General features: G+C 48.4%; 2 protein-coding genes across 4 annotated transcripts; one reads left to right on the top strand and one right to left on the bottom strand.

The window, feature by feature from the left end:
* The first annotated feature begins 268 nt into the window (after positions 1 to 268).
* PIN4 (peptidylprolyl cis/trans isomerase, NIMA-interacting 4) lies at positions 269 to 10,448 on the top strand. Of its 3 annotated transcripts, XR_006582248.1 has the most exons (5): positions 269 to 393; positions 2,202 to 2,275; positions 3,544 to 3,663; positions 9,174 to 9,439; positions 10,071 to 10,448. XR_006582248.1 is itself a non-coding variant. In XM_045030665.1 (4 exons), the coding sequence occupies exons 1-4, from the start codon at positions 354 to 356 to the stop codon at positions 9,330 to 9,332; spliced, it is 393 nt and encodes a 130-aa protein (XP_044886600.1). In that variant the 5' UTR covers positions 269 to 353; the 3' UTR covers positions 9,333 to 10,448. The 3 variants fall into 3 exon arrangements, 2 of the variants coding, with proteins under 2 accessions (XP_044886600.1, XP_044886601.1); XM_045030665.1 differs by having other exon boundaries at positions 9,174 to 10,448; XM_045030666.1 differs by having other exon boundaries at positions 322 to 384; positions 9,174 to 10,448.
* Positions 10,449 to 14,301: 3,853 nt separating this feature from the next.
* ERCC6L (ERCC excision repair 6 like, spindle assembly checkpoint helicase) lies at positions 14,302 to 20,509 on the bottom strand. The gene is made up of 2 exons (XM_045030664.1): positions 20,403 to 20,509; positions 14,302 to 18,438 (listed from the first exon to the last, which is right to left on the bottom strand). Exons 1-2 carry the CDS (start codon positions 20,435 to 20,437, stop codon positions 14,640 to 14,642), a joined length of 3,834 nt encoding a protein of 1,277 aa, XP_044886599.1. The 5' UTR covers positions 20,438 to 20,509; the 3' UTR covers positions 14,302 to 14,639.
* Positions 20,510 to 21,149: the final 640 nt, after the last annotated feature.

The following is a 21,149-nucleotide window of genomic DNA, read 5'->3' as shown; positions in this document are numbered from 1 at the left end:
CACTGAACCACTTTAATCCAGGGGGTGCAGCAGCACATTGGGGGCGGGCCCAGACCCATGGGGGGGCAGAGAGGGGAAGGGCGCTAGCCGGGACCGAGTCCCACTGGGGAATGCGGGGGGGGGACCTCCAGGGATGCTCCCCGCGCTGGGGTCGGGGGTCTGTGCCGGGACCCACGCTCCCAGCCGGCGAGCGGCAGCTCCTGGCGGGACACGCGGGGAGCCGCAGTGTCCCCGACAGGCGTTTAGCGCGGCCAGCCCGGGCTCGGGGTGTGCCGAGCTAGGCCACCGCTTGGGCCCTGAGCGGGGCCCTCGCGCTCTCCGTGGCGTCACGTGCGCGACGCCTGGCTGCGGAGATGCCCCCCAAAGGGAAAAGCGGCGGCAAAAGTGGGAAGGGTGAGGGCGGGCGGCGCCACCGGGTCGGAGAAAAGGGGGATGGGGGGGCGGGCGGCGCCACCGGGTCGGAGAAAGGGGGGATGGATGGGGGGGGACGGGCTGTAGCATCCCAGGTCGGAGGAAGTGGGGGCGGGTGGTGCCACCAGGTCGGAGGAAGGGGGGATGGAATGGGGGGGGCGGGCTGTAGCGCCCTGGGTTGAAGGAAGGGGGGATGGATGGAGGGGGCGGGCGGCGCCACCGGGTCGGAGGAAGGGGGGATGGATGTGGGGGCTGGGCTGTAGCGCCCCAGGTTGAAGGAAGGGGGGATAGAGGGGGGGCAGGCGGCGCCACCGGGTCGGGGGAAGGGGGGATGGATGGGGCGGCCGGGCTGTAGCGCCCCAGGTCGGAGGAAGGGGGGGCGGGTGGTGCCACCGGGTCAGAGGAAGGGGGAATGGATGGGGGGGGCGGGCTGTAGCGCCCTGGGTTGAAGGAAGGGGGGATGGATGGAGGGGGCGGGTGGCGCCACCGGGTCGGAGGAAGGGGGGATGGATGTGGGGGCTGGGCTGTAGCGCCCCAGGTTGAAGGAAGGGGGGGCGGGCTGTAGCGCCCCGGGTTGGAGGAAGGGGGGATGGATGGGGGGGCGGGCTGTAGCGCCCTGGGTCGGAGGAAGGGGGGATGGATGGGGGGCCGGGCTGTAGCGCCCTGGGTCGGAGGAAGGGGGGATGGGGGGCCGGGCTGTAGCGCCCCAGGTTGGAGGAAGGGGGGATGGATGGGGGGCGGGCTGTAGCGCCCCGGATCGGAGGAAGGGGGTATGGATGGGGGGGCGGGCTGTAGCGCCCCGGGTCGGCGGAAGGGGGGATGGATGGGGGGCCGGGCTGTAGCGCCCCGGGTCGGAGGAAGGGGGGATGGATGGGGGGCGGGCTATAGCGCCCCGGGTCGGAGGACGGGGGGATGGATGTGGGGGCTGGGCTGTAGCGCCCCAGGTTGAAGGAAGGGGGGGCGGGCTGTAGCGCCCCAGGTAGGAGGAAGGGGGGATGGATGGGGGCGCGGGCTGTAGCGCCCTGGGTCGGAGGAAGGGGGGATGGATGGGGGGGCCGGTCTGTAGCGCCCTGGGTCGGAGGAAGGGGGGATGGGGGGCCGGGCTGTAGCGCCCCGGGTGGGAGGAAGGGGGGATGGATGGGGGGCGGGCTGTAGCGCCCCGGATCGGAGGAAGGGGGTATGGATGGGGGGGCGGGCTGTAGCGCCCCGGGTCGGCGGAAGGGGGTATGGATGGGGGGCCGGGCTGTAGCGCCCCGGGTCGGCGGAAGGGGGTATGGATGGGGGGCCGGGCTGTAGCGCCCCGGGTCGGCGGAAGGGGGGATGGATGGGGGGCCGGGCTGTAGCGCCCCGGGTCGGAGGAAGGGGGGATGGATGGGGGGCGGGCTATAGCGCCCCGGGTCGGAGGAAGGGGGGATGGATGGGGGGCGGGCTGTAGCGCCCGGGGTTGAAGGAAGGGGGGCTGGATGGGGAGGGGTGGGCGGCACCACCGGGTCGGGGGAAGGGGGGATGGATGGGGGGGCAGGCTGTAGCATCCCGGGTCGTCGGAAAGGGGAGATGGTGGGTGGGCGGGCTGTAGTGCCCTGGGTCAGGGGAGTGATAGAGGGGAATGGGCAGTTGCCTTGATGGGGTGGCGGATGGTGCCACCGGGTCGGAGGAAGGGGGGAATGCCATAGTCCATTCTCCAGTCCAGGGTAGTCTGTGTCCTCGCCAGGCTGGCCCTGGTCTGTGGCAGTCCATGGTGCCACCCCAGGAGCCGAGCCCAGCTAATGATGATCTGGTTTGTTCCTAAGGAGGAGCTGCTGGCGGCGGGGGCAGTGCCGAGAGGCAGGCCCCAGCCCCAAAGGGTGGGGGCAGCTCTGTGAAGGTGAGTGTGGCATGGAGGGGTGTCACGGAGTCCCCGGGCGATGCTCTTGAACTGCTCCCCACAAAGCCAGTCAGGACTTTGGGGAGCCTCCTCTCCCTTGGAGCAGACTGTCTCCAGGGCAAGAAGCTCACACGGTTTCTCTTCCTGGGTCTCTCCTTGGAGCATTCAGCATATGCTCCTCCGTGCGCTTCCCACAGCGAGTCCGCCCAGGCGGGGTCCTGGGGACACCATGGGGTCCTGCACCCCCACTTCACAGTCAGACGTGACTCTTAGCCAGCCAGTAAAACAGAGGTTTATTAGAATCAAAGAATATCAGGGTTGGAAGGGACCTCAGGAGGTCATCTAGTCCAACCACCTGCTCAAAGCAGGACCAATCCCCAGACAGATTTTTGCCCCAGATCCCTAAATGGCCCCCTCAAGGATTGAACTCACAACCCTGGGTTTAGCAGGCCAATGCTCAAACACGGTCTAAAACAGAGCTTGTAGGTACAGAGAACCGGACCCCTCGGCCAGCCCCATTCTGGGGCCCAGCGAGGCAGACCCCCATGTCTACCCTCACTCCTCGTCCCCAGCCAGCTCCAAACTGAAGCCCCCTCCAGCTCCTCCTTCTCTGCTGAGTTCCTTTCCCAGGCCAAGAGGTCACCTGACCTCTTTGTTCTCCCACACCTTTAGCATCCCCTTGCAGGGGGGGAGGGCCGGGCCATTAGTTGCTAGGCAACAGAGGGTGGGCCAGAAACTGAGGCACCCACACAGTATTCAGAGAAAACATTAAGAACAGTCCCAGTTCGTCACAAGGGGTAGCAGGGCTATAGGCACATCTCCCCAGCTGCTGCCTTCAGCCAAGCACGTGGTGTGCATAGGTGGCACAAGTCCAGCTATGCGGAAAACCACAGGTTGTGGGTGCCCAGCCAGGATCTGGCTCTGGGGTTTAGGGGTTCATGCTGGCCCACACAGCAGCAACCCTCGACTGCCCAGTAAGGTCCTGAGGGATGAAGGTGCCTCTCTCAGAGGCAGCTGCTAAGTGCAATCTGTCTTTGGGACTGGGTGCAGTGCTTGATACTGGGCCGCTGCCAAGCTGGTGTGCCACTTGCAGAAGCAGGAGGCATGCTGGGCTCAGTCACTCTGCCCTGGCTGCTGTTTGGGACAGCAATTGAACTGAATGTCCTGGGCTGGAGGTGGGAAGCCCTCCAATGGACTCAGTTTTACTGTGTTGAGAAACACGCTGACAGGAGCTTATTCAGTAACTTCTCTCTGCTTTTGCATTCTAGGTTAGACACATTCTATGTGAAAAGCACAGCAAAATCATGGAGGCCATGGAGAAGCTGAAGTCTGGAGTGCGCTTCAGTGAAGTAGCCTCACAGTACAGTGAAGATAAAGCCAGACAAGGGGTACATATCACTGATTGTCAGACTTGTGCTGATAGCTCTTAGGTGGACTACCTGATGTCAGGGAGGCACCATTGGCTAGTGTAGAGGTGGCCACACTGTGGCTTATGAGCCAAATGTGGCTTTTTTACAGTTAAAGTGTGGCTTGCAAGCCCCCCCACCCACACACACACCCTCCATTCTCCACCTACCAGACTGGGGCAGGGGGACCTCAGGGCTTCTGCCTGTGGCAGAGTTGTGGGGCTAGAGGCTTCTGCCCTACTGGGGGGCAGGGGAAGCTCTTGGGGCTTCAATCTTGCAGGAGGCGCCTGCTGAGGCTGAAGCCCTGAGTACCAGCCGGCACGCCCAGCTCTTGAACTTCTGAAGACTATCATGTGGCTCAGGGGGTCAGTAAGTTTGGCCACCCCAATCTAGTCATTAGCAGGAGACTGGGACTCTGGGAAATCTACCAGGTTCCATAGTACTTATCAGTGGTGTAGCATATAAATGAGGTTGCATTGGGAAGTCTCTTATGAACTTCCTGGATCTCCTGCTCTTCCCCCTTCCTTGAAATAAGAGTCTTTGCATGGGCCATATTTCTCCACCTGCCCCATCAGTCTGGTTTTACAGGGAAATATTCTGTCACAGAGGAGGGTGTTACAGTATGCACTCAAAGTACTTCGTCTCCACATTAATCTGATCCTCTCAGGAAACTCAATCCATAGCCCTTAACAGAACACTATCTCTTGCTCTTTACTCCTAGGGGAATTCATCACCAAAAAAATTAAAATTGTGTTCACAATATTTTAAAATTCTGCATATTTTATTTTTCAAAATAACACAATATAATCATGCCAGTTTCAATTATTTTAGTAATTTATTTCAAAATACCTGTCAGCAAGTATGTCTAGCAATACACAAAAACAATGAGGAGTCTGGTGGCACTTAAAGACTAACATTTATTCGGGCATAAGCTTTCATGGGTAAAAAACCCACTTTTTAAGATGCATGTAGTGAAAATTACAGATACAGGCATAAATATATACTGGCACATGAAGAGAAGGGAGTTACCGTACAAGTGGAGAACCAATGTTGAAGGTCAATTTAATCAGGGTGGATGTTGTCCACTCCCAGTAATTGATGAGGAGGTATCAATACCAAGAGAGGGAAAACTGCTTTTGTAGTGAGACAGCCGCTCCCAATCCCTATTCAAGCCCAGATCGGTGGCGTTAAGTTTGCAAATGAATTGTAGCTCAGCAGTTTCTCTTTGAAGTCTGTTTCTGAAGTTTTTTTGTTAAAGAATGGGTACTTTTAAAGCTGTTATTGAGTGTCCAGGGAGACTGAAGTGTTCTCCTACTGGCTTTTGTATGTTACCATTCCTGATGTCTGATCTGTGTCCATTTATCCTTTTACATTTGGCCAATGTACATGGCAGAGGGGCATTGCTGGCACATGATGGCATATATCACATTAGTAGATGTGCAGCTGAATGAGCCTTTGATGGTGTGAGTGGTGTGGTTGGGTCCTATGATGGTGTTGCTACAGTAGATATGGGGACAGAGAAGGCAACGGGTTTGTTACAGGGATTGGTTCCTGGGTTAGTGTTTCTGAGGTGTGGTGTGTAGTTACTGGTGAGCATTTGCTTCAGGTTGGGGAGCTGTCTGTAAGCGAGGACTGGCCTGCCTCCCAAGGCCTATGAGAGTGGGGAATAGTTTTCCAGGATACGTTATAGATTGTTGATGATGCGCTGGAGAGGTTTTAGCTGGGGGCTGTACGTGATGGCCAGTGGTGTTCTGTTATTTTCCTTGTTGGGCCTATCCTGTAGTAGGTGACTTCTGGGTACCCATCTCGTTCTGTCAATCTGTTTCCTCACTTCCCCAGGTGGGTATTGTAGTTTTAAGAAGGCTTGATAGAGATCTTGTAGGTGTTTCTCTATCTGAGGGATTGGAGCAAATGCAGTTGTATCTTAGGGCTTGGCTGTAGACAGTGGATTGTGTGATGCATCCTGGATGGAAGCTGGAGGCATGTAGGTAAGTATAGCGGTCAGTAGGTTTCCGGTATAGGGTGGTGTTTATGTGACGGTATCTTATTTGCACTGTAGTGTCCAGGAAGTGGATCTTTTGTGTGGACTGGTCCAGGCTGAGGTTGATGGTGGGGTGGAAATTGTTGAAATCCAGGTGGAATTCTTCAAGGGCCTCCTTCCTGTGGATTCATATGATGAAGATGTTATCAATGTAGCATAAGTAGAGGAGGGGCGCTAGGGGACTAGAGCTGAGGAAGCGTTGTTCTAAGTCATCCATAAAAATGTTGGCATACTGTGGGGCCATGTGGGTACCCCATAGCAGTGCCACTGACTTGAAGGTATAAGTTGTCCCCAAATCTGAAATGTTTATGGGTGAGGACAAAGTCACAAAGTTCAGCCACCAGGTGTGCCGTGGCCTCATCAGGTATACTGTTCCTGACAGCTTGTAGTCTATCCTTGTGTGGAATATTGGTGTAAAGAGCTTCTACATCCATGGTGGCCAGGATGGTGTTTTCAGGAAGATCACCAATGCATTGTAAAGTTTCCTCAGAAGTCAGTGGTGTCTCGAAGATAGGTAGGAGTGCTGGTAGCGTAGGGTCTGAGGAGAGAGTCAAAATAGCCAGATAATCCTGCTGTAAGAGTGCCAATGCCTGAGATGATGGGGCGTCCAGGATTTCCAAGGTTATGGATCTTGGGTAGTAGATAGAATACCCCTGATTGGGGCTCTAGGGGTGTGTCTGTGTAGATTTGTTCCTGTGCTGTAGCAGGGAGTTTCTTGAGCAGATGGTGTAGTTTCTTTTGGTACTCCTTGGTACTGGGATCGGAGGATAGTGGTCTGTAGAATATGGTGTTGGAGAGTTGTCTGGCAGCCTCCTGTTCATAATCTGACCTGTTCATGATGACTACAGCACCTTCTTTGTCATCCACTTTGATTATAATGTCAGAGATGTTTCTGAGGCTGTGGATGGCCATGCGTTCTGTATGGCTGAGGTTATGGGGCAAGTGATGCTGTTTGTTCACAATTTCAGCCTGTGCACATCTGCAGAAGCACTCTATGTAGAAGTCCAGTCTGTCATTTTGACCACCAGGAGAAGTCCACGCAGAATTCTTCTTGTAGTGTTGGTAGGAGGGTTCCTGTAGATCAGTGCTCTGTTCAGTGGTGTGTTGAAAATATTCTTTGAGTCAGAGACAGTGAAAGTAGGCTTCCAGATCACCGCAGAAATGTATCGTGGGGGGGGGGGGGGGGAGAGGCAGAAAGAGAGTCCCTGAGATGTTTTTATGGCTGACTTAGAACTTCCTCAGCTCTTGTCCCCTAGTGCCCCTCCTCTACTTATACTACATTGATGATATCTTCATCATATGGCCCCACGGGAAGAAGGCCCTTGAAGAATTCCACCTGGACTCCTCGTTGTTTTTGTGAATACAGACTAACTCGGCTACCTGTCTGTATTCTAACAATATAGACCACAAAGATTCAGGAAATGTTTTTGATGGGGTTAAATAAGCTGTAACCGCTCAAGGAAGCCATCTTGGAGTCGTGGATAGTTTTCTGAAAACATCCACTTGATATGCAGCAGCACTCAAACAAGCTAACAATGTAGGACCCATTAGGAAAGGAATAGATAATAAGATAGTAAATATCATAATGCCACAATATAAATCCATGGTACGCCTACACCTTGAATATTGCATGCAGTCCTGGTCACTCTATCTCAAAAAAGATAATTAGAAATGGAAAAAGTCCAAACAACAAATATGATTAGGGGTATGAAACAGCTTTTGTATGAAGAGAGATTAAAAAGACAGACTGTACAGCTTGGAAAAGAGATACTCCTGGGGGAATTCTGCATGCTGTGCATGTGCAGAATTCATGTTCCCTGCGGATTTCTTTGCTTCCCCGCAGAAAAATGACTTCTGATGGGGAAACAAAGGGAAGCCCACAAGAGTGGTCATGTACCCTTCCCTGGCAGCGCAGGCAGGTTGGTTCGGGTGCCCGGAGCAGCCAGCAGAGACGCAAATAACCACAGGGATGGAGATGGGAGGCTGGGCAGTCATGTATGTGAGAGGGAGAGAGACACTCTGTCCCTCTTGCTCGCTATTGCAGCACGTTCGGTGTGGAGAGGCAGGGCTGTGGGGTGTTTCTGAGGAGGTAGGCATGGGGCAGAGCAGAACGTAGCAGCCTGCCTGCTTAGTAAATTGTTCTCATTGTCTTTGTGAATTCTCCCAGGGATATAAAACAGGTGTAAAAGTTTTAAGGCTCCTTTACATTGCCAAAGTGATGTAAAAGACAGTATGGCCTTATACATTTTTATGGTGCTTTAGTGACTAGAACTTGTCTACATTTTTGGACTGAAAAAAATTCCTATCAAACCGTGCTCCATTAACTGTTTGGTACTTACCTTCCTGGAGATGGTCAGTAGCCAATATAAATTGTGAGTTTGATTCCCCAGCCCTCACTTGCTCTTCAATTGCCTATGATGTAACACTGACCATATGGCTGCATATATTTGTTGACTAATAACTAGAAATAAAGGGTTAAACCTGTCTACATTACTTTTAGACAAAGGAGGGTTGGGGATTTCCTCCAGTGCTCCCCACTCCCATTCTCCATCCATTGTATTGTAGTTTAAATAAATCACCAAAATAATTGAAACTGGCATGATTATATTGCATTATTTTGACAAAATGTGCAGAATTTTAAAACGTGTGCAGAATTTTAATTTTTTTGGTGCAGAATTTTTAATACTTTGGCACAGAATTCCCCCAGGAGTAAAGAGATAACTAAGGGGGGGACATGATAAAGGCCTATAAAATCATAAATGGTATGGAGAAAGTGAGTAAGGAAGTATTAAATGCCCCTTCACCTAAGAAGTAGGGTCACCCTATGAAATTAACAGGTAGCAGGTTTAAAACAAAAGGAAGTACTTCTTGACACACTGCACTGTCAACCTGTGCCACTTGTTGCCAGGGGATGTGGTGAAGGCCATAACTAAATTTAAAAAAATAACTAGATAAGTTCATGGAGCATAGGTCCATCAGTGGCTATTAGCCAAGATGTCCAGGGATGCACCCATTCTGTGGGTGTCCCTAAGACTTTGATGCTGGGACTGGATGACGGGATGGATCGTTGATAATTGTCCTGTTCTGTTCATTTCCTTTGAAGCATCTGACATTAGCCACTGTTGGAAGACAGGATGCTGGGCTAGATGGACCATTGGTCTGACTCAGTTTGGCCATTCTTATGCTCTATTTTATATAGGTTTTTATACTGCACACATTGCCATAGTATCTGATGATACTCTCATTCCACACACATCTGTGCAGTAGACAGCTGTAAAGTTTAAGGTTCCAAGCACTGAATGGAAAAAGGTTATTTGTTCTTAAAAACCCTGTTTGTTGGATTTTTCTCTCTGCTTTATAGAAATGTTACCCACTCTGTCTCACAGTTCAGCTCTGGGCATGTTTTGAAAGGGATTTTCAGACCTGGCCATTTTCATTGACTCTCTTTCAGGGAGACTTGGGCTGGATGACCAGAGGTTCTATGGTGGGACCTTTCCAGGAAGCAGCATTCACCTTGGCAGTCAGCAGTATGGATAAGCCAGTGTACACAGACCCTCCTGTCAAAACGAAGTTTGGATACCACATAATTATGGTTGAAGGGAGAAAATAAAATACAAAAAAGAGTGAAGCTGACACTTACTGTTCTATACACTGACTAGGAACTTCCAAGCAGATTTGTTGTGGGAGTTGTTAGGGTTGGGGATCTATAGGACTCAGGTTTGTATGTGCATGCATGCAGCATGTTTGTTGATGGTGTCCACACCATTTCTTTTGGACAATTTTACCCCAGTTTACAGATTATAGACCTGGCAGGGTGGAAGCCAACAGAAAGAAGTTGTCGGTACCTAGCAAAGCACTTCAGGCAGTTATTGAAATCTCCTTTGTTGTGTGGAGCATGTGAGATTCTTACTTCATGAGAACTGAAGCAGTTGAGTAGCCCTTGCTTTTCCTGGGCTGCTAACATGGACGGGTTGTCTTATTGGAATAGTATTAGTAGACTTCATATAAAATCCATGGAAAAAATCTCCTTGCAGTTGCAACTTTGGGTCCACAGAGAGAGCCATTTTACCAGCCTAGTTTGTCCAGGAAAATCCAGCTGTCTAATTCAGCCTCAGTTTGTAAACCTAGATGGTCTAAAGTAGTAAAGGTTTCCCTACAGTGGATTTATCAGCTGTATGACAGTTGTGCTGTAGTTTCACATTCCATTTCCATGCAAGGGATTTGGCAAATCAGAGGCACCACAGTGCAAACCAGTCAGATTAGGAGATTTCACTGGGAGCAATTAGTGAACATGGGGAAAAACAGTCACACTCACTCCACTATATAAACTATCTTCCTTCTTTTCCAGCAAAGGGGAAGTATTAAACTCAAGAACTCAAAACCAACAGTCCTTGCATATGTCAGAAAATAGAGTTAAAAAGGAGCCCTGTCTCAGGCACTTCCCTGTGGATCCCAACCATTTCTCTCCAGGACAGAGGGGAACATGATGACCCCAGCATTCCTGCTGAGAATCCTCTCTTCTTAGAAATTAAAAGCACTGGACTTTAAGGAGCCCATCATATCACTGCAACTTCTCTTGCTGGGGGGAGTGCTCTGGATTTATTCTGAAAAGGAGGATTCTGGACTGGCTTTGTAAATGGTTTGCACTGAGAGGTGCCATAAATACGCAAGTATAAATCAGCTTGAGAGATTTGTATTAAACACCCTTTGGGTGAAGTGTCTGTGAGCCAGTGTTGCTATGATCACTAATTGGCCAGCTAAAGTGAGGCCCTACATTCTGTTTAATGGCATTTGTCTATAAGGTGATAACTTTTGAAAACCACATCTGATCAATTCCAAGCATTAATAGGCAAAATCCTACTGATGTGTGAAAACCAGAAAATTTCAAGTCAAGTCCACAGAGTGCCCATTTAGTACTGCAGGCAGAGGAAGCTCTCTGGCCCCCTCTGCTGCTGCCCACATACATGACAGGCAGCAGTCACTAGAGCATCACACACTTAATTGCTTATGTAGATAAAGCTGTGTATCCTTTCCCCGAACTCCCACCAATCCCCTTCAGACCCTCCAGAGTGCACACCTCCCTCCCCCACCTGCATTGCACTTAAGAGCTCAGCCTCCAGGAGCAATTAAATGTGCAACCCTCTTGTAACACATTTGTAATCTGTTTCCTATCTCTTGAATCTAATATATAGGAGTACTTTGTTAGTGTGTTGGCTGTTGCTTTAGCAATGTGCAAATGAGAAGCCAGCCATGTAGATGTTGGTGCTGAGAATAGAAGCATGTTTAAAGTTGTCAATTTGGCCTTACTTTCAGAAAGGCTTTGTGCATTACTGAAGGCAAGGGCTTAGGCATATGAGCAGGAGCTGTGAAAGGAGGGAAGACTGCCTTTCCAAAGGTTACATGTAGCAAAATGTTAGACTCAGGCAGTGTATCTTCCCCAACGTTGGTTTCTCAGGGGGAATTGAAATCTGGCCTCCCCTAAATTCAACCCCCAGAGACTCCACCACCCGCACTGTTCTTAAGAATAGAGTAAGTCAGCACCTTTTGCATTCAGTATGACCCATTCCAGAGGGGAAGTAATCTCATGGCCCCACCTCCCCACTGATTAGTTTACAAAATATTTCACTTGGTTGCTCAAGCTAGGAGGCCTACCTGTGTATGTGCCTAAGAGTCCTTGCTCTTCACATCAGTAATGTGAAGTAGTATGGCCACAATGCTTCTCACTACGGTCATTCTCAGTGAGACAGGTGGTTCAGAAATTAGTAACACCACAAATTAACATAAAGACCATACAACTCTAGTTAACCAAGCTTAACTGAACATGGTGCTGAAATGCTGTGGAAAGCAGGCCAGCTCAGTTTTGAGTGATCACTGCAGTGACAGGACCCCTTTGCATCTAGTTTGGCCTTTGAACTAGTTCTAATAGGGCAGATAGTAGCTGTTGATTGGAATATCTTTCACTCCAAGAGATTTTTCAGCTGTTGAAGAACCATCTCTACAACTAAGTGTTCTGCAGTGGACCTGGGGAACACTTGCTGCATCACTGTCTTGTCACCATTTCCTCAGCAGAATAGGTGACTAGAGCAAAGCCACTGAAGAGTGGGAAGGACAGAGGGTGGGGAGAGTTTTGGCAACTGGAGTAGGGGTGTGATGGAAGCACATCAGATGACCATGGAAGAGTTTGGCAATTGGAGGCAGAGAAGTTTGGTTACTGTACTTCTGCCACATGATGCTTCTGACTTCTGTGTCCCACTGCCACAATGAACCTTCTCCATAACGATAAGGGAAGGTGACCCTTTGCAATGTGGGACATCATTTTCCTCACACTGGCATCTCTGCATTGCCCCTTGATGTCCCTTCTTCACTCCTTAGCACAAAGGAAATAAACCAACCATAGTTGGGCAGAGATGGCCTGGAGTGGTAGGAAAGTACCCGAGTGGAACAGTGGCCCTGCTCACTGCTTAAATGGCATCGTAGTAGTCATCTTGGATTGCATGGACTAGACACAGCCATCTCAAGCCAGAAGGGCATGAATGAGTGAGAGGTAGCTAGCACCTGCCCCCGCAACCACAGGCCAGATGTTGATCTCAAACCCCCACCTATAACTTCCATTGAAGGCACAGGAATTGTCCACAGGTCCCAGGGCCGAATTTGGGTCACATTATCTGAGATGGGTTAGATAAGCACACAAGTACTATGATACAGTGGACTAACTGTGCTGCTAGCTGGCTCTGCCACTGATTTATGTAGCTATGACAAGCTATTTGTGCAGGGATACACACAGACCCCTGGAGGTACACAGGTCTTCCAGCACATACATCAACTCATCTAGATATTTGCCTAGTTTTACAACAGGCTACATAAGACGCACTAGCGAAATCAGTACAAACAAATTTCATATAGACAATGACTTGTTTATACTGCTCTATATACTATACACTGAAATGTAAGTACAATATTTATATTCCAATTTGTTTTATAATTATATGGTGGAAATGAGAAAGTAAGCAATTTTTCAGTAGCACCATTCTGTGGCACTTTAGTCTTTATGTCTGATTTTGTAAGGAAGTACTTTTTAAGTGAGGTGAAACTGGGGGTTACGCAAGACAAATCAGATTCCTGAAAAGGGTACAGTAGTCTGGAAAGGTTGAGAGCCACTGCTGTATAGCACTTTTTAGGAAATCAAGACATCCAGAACCCAGCTAAATTTCCTTGTCAATACTCCAGAGTCAGAAACTTGTTCAGACTGGAAATAAGGTGAAATTTTTAGCTATTGGAACAATTTACCAAGGGTCATGGATTCTCCATCACTGACAATATTTAAATCAACATTGGATGTTTTTCCTATATCTGCTCTAGGAATTATTTTGGGGAAGGTCTATGGCCTGTGTTACACAGAAGATCAGCGCAGATAATCGTAATGGTCCCTTCTGGCCTTGGAATCTATGAAACTGGCAACCAGGCTTAGGACATCTGCCTAATTTTCAGAGACTATGATCATCAAGATGCATGGCTGCTCACTACCTCTGGCAAAAGTCACAGACTCTTTGTCTCACAGCACAAGACAACTACAAACGCAGTCCACACAAGTGAAATTTAATTTAATTCCTGCTTGGATATTGGACTGGTCTGTCTAAGTAAAGGCTGAAAACTGGGCTATGGCCCATGCCCAAGTAAATGTGTTAGTCTCTAAGGTGCCACAAGGACTCCTCTATTTTATTCAGTAAACATATGAATTACTTCAGTAACTGTGCTCAGGCATATGCCCCCCCTTAATGTGGTATGGGGAGAAGGCACATCTGATCTTCCAAACAGACTGCAAGGGCGCACAGCAGCCAGGAGGCTTGTTATCATTTGAGCCTCTTATTGGAGGAGACATGCTGATTGTTGCCTAGTCCCACATTTGAATTCATGTCAGAGCATGAGCCTAACCCTGGAAAGAGATGTAGCTTAGTTACAACAAATGTTGTGTATTTTGGCTACAAGGATTTAGGAAAAGAACCTTTGTCCCACATCGCCCTCCCCCAACAGCTAGAGGGGTAGCCATAGGACAAGGCAGCATCTACCAAGCCAGTGTACCAGCCTGCTCTCACCACCAGATACTCCCAACTTGGCAGTGCTTTGCTGTCTCCCATCTTCCCAGGAAAGGCAAGTTAAATCCACAGTAGTAGCTAGATGGGTTGAAGCTACTCCTGACTGTTCTGCAAGTGTCTGTGCCAATATGAACAGTTCAGTAATCCCCCCACAGGAAGTTTGGGGCAGATACACAGCACTCCTAGCATAGTTAATGAGACATAACATGAAGGACACAATTGAGTAGCAATGGGTACCATAGAACCCTTGTACTAGTCGAGTTCAGGGGCCCAGCAGTAAGTTTCCCAGCATTAAATCAGATGACCACATGCTTCAATGACCGACACAGGCTGCAACTGTGAGGCCAAACGGTTTTCCATGCTTTAGTAATCAAGCCTCCCTCTTCAGTTGGTCTATGGAGGAACAAAATGTATTGACCAAACTTGAAGGCAAAAGTATAAAATGCAGAAGCAAGTTAATATATTGCAAATAAAACAGACATGAAGTATAGAAAGTAGTAGTTTTTTTTTTTTAACTTTAAACATTTTTCTAAACATACAATTAGTGACTTTTTGCCTTTGTGAACTGCATGCAAAATGAAGACCCTTCTCTCCAGCACCCAAGTGCTAGTTACAAATTGCTCTTGAAACAATACCTTGCTCACAGAGATGCAATTGTAAAATTTGCTTCTGTCAGTGCCAGCCTTTTAAAAAGTCAAATCTTGTCCATTATCCAAGTCAATTCTGTAGCTTAGATCAAAATTTTGTTTTGGGTCCTTCCCCTCAGAAAAAGTGAGATTGGGTTTGTGATTGTTCTTTTCGGAATTGACTTGTAACCAAAATCCTCACCTCTGCGATAGTTGTTTATACAAATTTAAGGTTATAAGCATAACTTCAGGATCTCCATTTTTTATATCAAGAGCTTGCAGGAAACAGTTCAATGCATCTTGTAGTTTTCCATTATCTTTCAGTTTCTTCCCACATTCTATCAGGGCATCATAATTATCTGGTGCATGAAGAGAATCCACAGTAGTCTGATTATCTTTCTGGCCTGCACTCTCCTTTGAAAAGCAGTCCATTTGCTCACCAGATAGCAGCTCAGGATCACCAGTAGATTCCTCTTGAGGCTCTCTCTCAATTTCATCTGCCTCAGATACAACAGACTCTGTATCATCTAAATAACTGGTTGTACTTTCTGTATCAAGTGTTTCTCCAATAGGTTCTTCCTCAGGCTCCACACTATGCTCTTCAGCTTCTTCTACCACAAGTTCTTGCACCTCATCACTATCCTCTGTTTGGCCGAGAGCTCCTATGGTTTCTTCAATATCCTCAACCTGGTCCAACACTACATTAATAAGAGATCTTCTAGAAGCTGTAGACCTGTTTCCTCTTGGGGAAAAAGTGGGGTCTACCATAGGTCTATCACATTTAGGAGTAGATGAAGTAATCCCCATCAGAGATGGACATAGAGGGCTGTTTAAGGGTGAGAACATTTTTTCAAGCAGATTTTCATCCAAAATCATGACTGAATTATCTTCATCTTCACTATCAGAAACAATTCTTCGAGCCCTCTTCTTTTTGCCAATAGGCATGTCATCACCACTTTCCATCAAGGCTTCACTCACTGGTATAGAGTCATTTAGATTATCCATGGCTACGTTACAGGAATTCCCAAAGTCGTCATCATGTTCTCTTACCCAAGAATTCATTGCAGAACTGCCATGGTTTCCTACTTGGAGATGAAAGCCTGTGTTTTCTGTGTACTCCAGTAATTTTCCCCTTTTTGAGACGTCTTGCTGTCCATCTTCAGAGTCTTCCAAAACAAGATTGAAGTCAGCCTGATACTGAGAAGATGCAACAGATGTAGCCTCCAAGCTGGCTTCACTCACATGAGACTTCTGGAGTCCACTAGGGAATTCTGACATGACATTCAATAGACTTTTGGATGCTACTGGAGAAGCTATCTCAGGATTTTCATTCCCATCATCTTCTGGGTTAGTAAGAGGATCATGAGTTTGAAGTGACATTTCTGCATTTCTGTATCTTTTAGGAACAGCAATGACAGATCCATTAAACGAAGGCTGTGAAAACAGCGAAGAGGTAATTTGGACATTGTTTATGCTATGTGAGAAATGAGAGTGTCTTCTTGATTCAGGACTATGACTCTCTTTGTTAGCAAATGAGTGAACTCCAAGGGAAGATGGTATAAAATTTGGATCAAGTTTTTGTTCAGCTTCATGTATATTGGATTGTTTCAATACCTTACTGCTAGTAAGTAATTCATTAACATCCGTATTAGACACATCCTGTGCTGGCTTCTCTTCCCCTGAATCCACAATAACCAAACTTGTCATTCTAGCACTAACATTAGCAACATCTTCATCCTCTGTAAGATCAACAGCTTCATCATTTGAAGGTTCAACTAATGCAGGTGGTGAAATAAAGTGATTTATGTTAAACTCTGGTGATTTCTTTTTTGGTTGGGAAGACGATACTGGGTGTCTCAGCCATGCTCCCTCAGTATCACTTCTGATTCTCCCCATCAATTGGTCTTTGAGCTGAGATTCTAACTGGACCAGCTCTTGGGCCTTCTGTACCCTTTGTTTAATGTACTGATGAGCTTCTTCATTCTCAGCCTGTTCTTCTTGAGCTATTTCTCGTGTATACATTAAGTCATGATCTGAAATGCCAAACATTTCCAGCGAGTGCAGATAAGCAATATGTTCATCCAGCTCTAAGTCAGTCTTTCTTTGAGTGGCATGCAAGGACTGCAGCTGAATCTGCGTTGCAGAGGTTTGAGTATCTCCTAATGTAAAGAGCTCCCGTAATTCCTGTTTAGTGAAATACCTAAATGGGTTCTTTTTGTCCCCAGTAGTTTGTCTTATTAATGAATCCTTGAAGACTTGTCGCCTATATATTTTTTCTTCCACTGTACCACAGGTAATCAGCCTATAAATCACTACATTTTCTTTTTGTCCAATCCTATAAGCTCTGTCCACAGCTTGGGCATCAGTAGCTGGATTCCAACTGGGATCAACGATCACCACTCTGCTAGCTGCTGTTAAGGTTATGCCAACACCACCTACTTGTGTAGTAAGCAAAAAGACAGAGTAATCCTTATTACTCTGAAACACACCAATCCTCCTCTCCCTTTCCACTAAGTGTGTCACTGTTCCATCAATACGCATGGTCCTAAAATTTCTGTGAGTTAAAATGCGCTCTAAGATATCCAGCATTTTTCTTGATTGAGAAAATACCAAAGTTCTATGCCCCTCCTCTTGCAGCCTTTCTAGAAGTCCCATGAGGAACAGCAATTTCCCAGACTCCTGAATCAGAATCTCATCAGAGAGATGATCAATTTTGTTAGCTCCTGAAAATGCATCCCCTTCATTCTCATCATCCTGCTCAGAGTAACCACCTCCTTCCAAGCCAAGCTGGCTACATGCTCGTGCTGACAATAACCTGGGGTGATCACATAGTTTCTTTAAAACATTCAGCTCCGCCAAAGGTGACCGCGTTGTCATTAACACCTCCTTCACATGATCCAAAGAGAGAAAGTTCCTGTATATTTCTTCTTGAACTGGTGCTAAATACACCCACACAATGAAGTCATTTTTCCTGGTAAGAGAAGGCATCACAGGAGCAATGTCCTTACTCTGATCTTCAGGAAGATGGGTTTTCACTTCGTCAGACTTGTACTTCTTTTGTATGTCTTCTTTAGTTCTTCGAAGAAAGTATGGTTTTATAATGGTCATTAGATTTTCAGAGATCTTAAGACCAAGTGCTTTCTCTCCTGGAGTCGCATCTTTCTCCCTTGCCCTTGTAATAGGATTCTCATATTCCATTTTAAAGGTCTTCGCGGTTCCTAGGAGGGCCCCCTGACATGCAAAGTCAAACAAGGACCACATCTCACGCAGATTATTTTGGACTGGTGTCCCTGTGAGGAGGATGCGATTTTTTGCAGGAATAGCATATACAGATTTAGTGGTTTTAGCAGATGGGGACTTAATTTTGTGGGCTTCATCAAGAATAATATAGTCCCAGACAAACTCTCGTCCACTAAGGCTAGAAAGCTGCTGCCAGTTATTGATCAGCATTTGATATGTTGTGATCACTATGCCATTCTTTCTTTGGATTCTCTCTAGTTTTCTGTTACGCTCAGTCTTGCTGGTGCCATGAAAGTCTTTCACCCTCAGTCCTGGAGTCCACTTGGCAAACTCTCTCATCCAGTTGCTAACAAGGGTGGTTGGCATGACTAGCAGTACAAACTGTATGAGTTCAGCATCAAACATCCCAGAAAGGAATGCAATGATCTGGATAGTCTTTCCCAAACCCATGTCATCTGCCAATATACCTCCTTGTCTTCCATCACGGTAGAGGCTGTATAGGAAGGCGACACCTTCTCTCTGATACTCAAAGAGTTTGTTGTGCATCTCTCCATAGATCATTAGACCACTGTTACATACATCCACAAATCCCTCCTCTTCCTCTGTGGCAAGTGCCAGCTCTGCAAGTGTTTCCTCAAGCCTTTTGATTCTGCTCTTCAGCTTTTCACTGGGATGAATATCATTTGCAAGATTGAAGAGTTTAAGAGACTCTTCCAGATTTCCATTTCTGGCTGCTTCTTTTGCCTGAGTCACATACCTGTAGAACACAAAACAAAGGAGCAATGTTTGCAGGAGTCAAACAATTAACAGAAACATGCACAAGTCCATTTGTTTTAACATTATTAAGTCTGATGTTTGTACAGCACTTTGAATATATTAACTGTCCAAGAACTTCGTTATAGCAGAACAGCTGCTCTGCCATAGTTAAGGTGAAGACCAGCTTTCTGTTTAAAAACTTGATTGTTCTAAGTGTTCTAAACGCCATACAGTTAATCAGATTGCCTTGAAATTTAGTTTTCCTCATTGGGGGCACAGGATACAGTCAGTGATCCAAATTTTGGGGCATTTGACCCAGAGGTTGCTAAGGGAAAAAAAAAAGCTTTTTTTTTTTTTTTTTTTTTTAAACGTTGACACAATCTGGCAACTTTTTTGCTCACAGATAGAGATCAAACGAGGGCTCTGATTATCACGCCAGGGTAAAAACACTTGAGAGTACCCCAACAGAGCACATGGCACCCAACAGCCCTTTGGGGGGAAGTCAAACTAAAACGTTATTTGAAAAAGAGTGCGTCTCCACTCTTGCACACTACAGCTCACATGCCCATTTACACACCTACAGAATTACAGTGAACATGTGCAGAGAGGGTCTAACCATCTGGAAAACCACTTCCATATCACAGGGCCTGGGTGTCTGTGAGAATATGTTATAGTCATCAAATCTGTGCACCACCCCATGCACTGTTCTTCAAATCCAACCCAGAGTAATATCTGAAGTAAAAAAGCAGGCATGCTGCTCTAGTCTGCCTCCATCAAAGGGAGGGGGTTCTATTTTTGGGAAAATGTACTCTAAGTACAGAATACTCAGAAGATGCTGAAATTGTTTTGGAAAGAAAAGAAATTACACATGCAAATGGTCACTGGGAGGGGAAGGTGGTTAGGGATGCAAGAGTATGTGGGAAGAGGGGTTTGGGTCTCCAGTGAGCAATGGGAGTATTATGGCAGGTAGATAAATGGGAATGGGTGGGAGAGGAGGGAAGGAGTTGGGGGGAGGTAGGAGGGGAGAAGACAGGAGAGGTTGGGGAATATGAGGTGTAACAGAGGAAATTGGGGGTTTAGGGGTGGGGCTGTCAGTCTTGAATTCTCCCTTTCCTTGTGTGTGCTGGGATTGGGGGAGTCAAGCCCCCTACCTGTTATATGTTCTAAAGTCTGGGGGACCCAGCTCTCCCTGGGATGTTTGAGTCCCTCTCCCTGCCCCTCCACCTGAGCTGGGATCTGGGGTGCAGAGAATGAAGGTAACAAATTTAAACATCTGAAATCCAGAAAATAAATAGTTAAGATACATGTTCCCCTGTGTGGGGGGGAGGGAGGGAGGCAGGCGGGCGTGGTGGCTAGGGAAGCCTGTCTGAAGCAGGGGAAGGAGTTCCAGCTGTGGGTGGGGAGAGGGGCCCAGCACAGTGCTCAGCTTGGGCTACATAAGCAAGTAGCGTGAAGCCCTCCGGTAATAGTCTGTGACAGACATGTGTGCGCAGCAGCGCAGGGCTGGAGACAGTAAGGAGCAACTTCAGACATGTCCCTGGTTTCTGCAGAGACAGCTCATGGCTTAGTCATGGGACGCGGCGGGGAGGGCAGGGGGTGGAGAAGGAGACACACCAGCCTGCTCTCACCTGCTGACAGTTACGGTAACAACCCTGCCATAAAGCTGTCAGGGTTTGGGATATAAAGCACGGAGGGGATTTCTGTGAGCAAGCACAGACCAGCCCCGCCTCCCAGCGGAAGGAGCAATGAGCTGGGACCATACCAGGTTCTGAGGCTGGGTGGCCTTGGGCAAGTAGCCTCTCCGTGCCTCAGTTTCCCCTGTATAATGGGAGAAGGCAGTAGAGCTCCGGGGGGGGGGGCAGCCCTGCCCCGCCCCTGCTCACACATGGGGGAGCGAAGGCACACGCCAGACTGAGGCAGAACGATGGAAACAGGCATCTCCGCCTGCCGGCGCCCCGGCCTCACCTCTCGTAGAGCCCCGCCGGGCCGGGCCCCGCCATGGCGCGCTGCTTAAGGGAGACAGCAGCCCGCCGGTCGGCGCGCGATCTTTCAAAATGCCCGCCGCCTTCCCGACCTGCCCTGCGCGCGGCCGCCCCGTCAACCTATCACCCGCGGTATGCAAATAAAAGCCGGTAACATCAGCCAATCGGCGCTTCTCGGCCGCCGCAAGGGGAAGAGCCTGGCAAGGGGGTGGGAGGAAGAGGGCGAGGGCGAGGGAAGAGCGCGGGGTCAGAGGACGCGGGTAAAAGGAGAAGGGGGGCAGAGGACGCGGGGGCTGTGTGGCCCACGATTGATATTTTCTGTGGGTCAATGGACCGTGACAGAAAAAAAGGTTCCTCACCCATGTCCTAAGGTTTTCAGAAAGTAGAAACCAATGGGAGTTAGGAGTCTACGTACCTTTGAGTATCTGGACCAGACTGTTCCTTTCAGTGTGTTCTCCAATGTCTCACTCAGACTAGCTCTCAAGGTTTCCCAGCACACACCTGGATCTGACGGGTGTGATCTCCAAAGAGGGAAATATCTGTCAGTGGTTTTCAAACTGTGGGTCGCAATCCAGTATTAGGTTGTGGAATGTAAGGTACTAGGTCGTGGCAGCTCTGGTTAGCACCAGCGGCAGCTCCAGGCACCAGCGCTCCAAGTGCGTGCCTGGGGTGGCAAACCATGGGGGGCGCCTTGCCGGTCCCTGCGAGGACGGCAGTCAAGCAGGCTTCA

This window comes from Mauremys mutica, chromosome 9, assembly GCF_020497125.1.
Source record: "Mauremys mutica isolate MM-2020 ecotype Southern chromosome 9, ASM2049712v1, whole genome shotgun sequence".
NCBI classification, from domain to species: Eukaryota; Metazoa; Chordata; order Testudines; family Geoemydidae; genus Mauremys; species Mauremys mutica.
Note: the sequence above shows the minus strand (reverse complement) of the source record. Positions and strands in the feature narration are given on the sequence as shown.

What these genes read in the sequence shown, in the direction of transcription:
- PIN4 (XM_045030665.1), top strand. Translation starts at nt 354, where the DNA reads ATGCCCCCCAAAGGGAAAAGCGGCGGCAAAAGTGGGAAGG. An exon ending in CGGCGGCAAAAGTGGGAAGG is followed by an intron (nt 394 to 2,201) that starts GTGAGGGCGGGC and finishes TTTGTTCCTAAG; the next exon opens with GAGGAGCTGCTGGCGGCGGG. An exon ending in AAGATAAAGCCAGACAAGGG is followed by an intron (nt 3,664 to 9,173) that starts GTACATATCACT and finishes ACTCTCTTTCAG; the next exon opens with GGAGACTTGGGCTGGATGAC.
- ERCC6L (XM_045030664.1), bottom strand. Translation starts at nt 20,437, where the DNA reads ATGGCGGGGCCCGGCCCGGCGGGGCTCTACGAGAG. An exon ending in CCGGCGGGGCTCTACGAGAG is followed by an intron (nt 18,439 to 20,402) that starts GTGAGGCCGGGG and finishes TGTGTTCTACAG; the next exon opens with GTATGTGACTCAGGCAAAAG.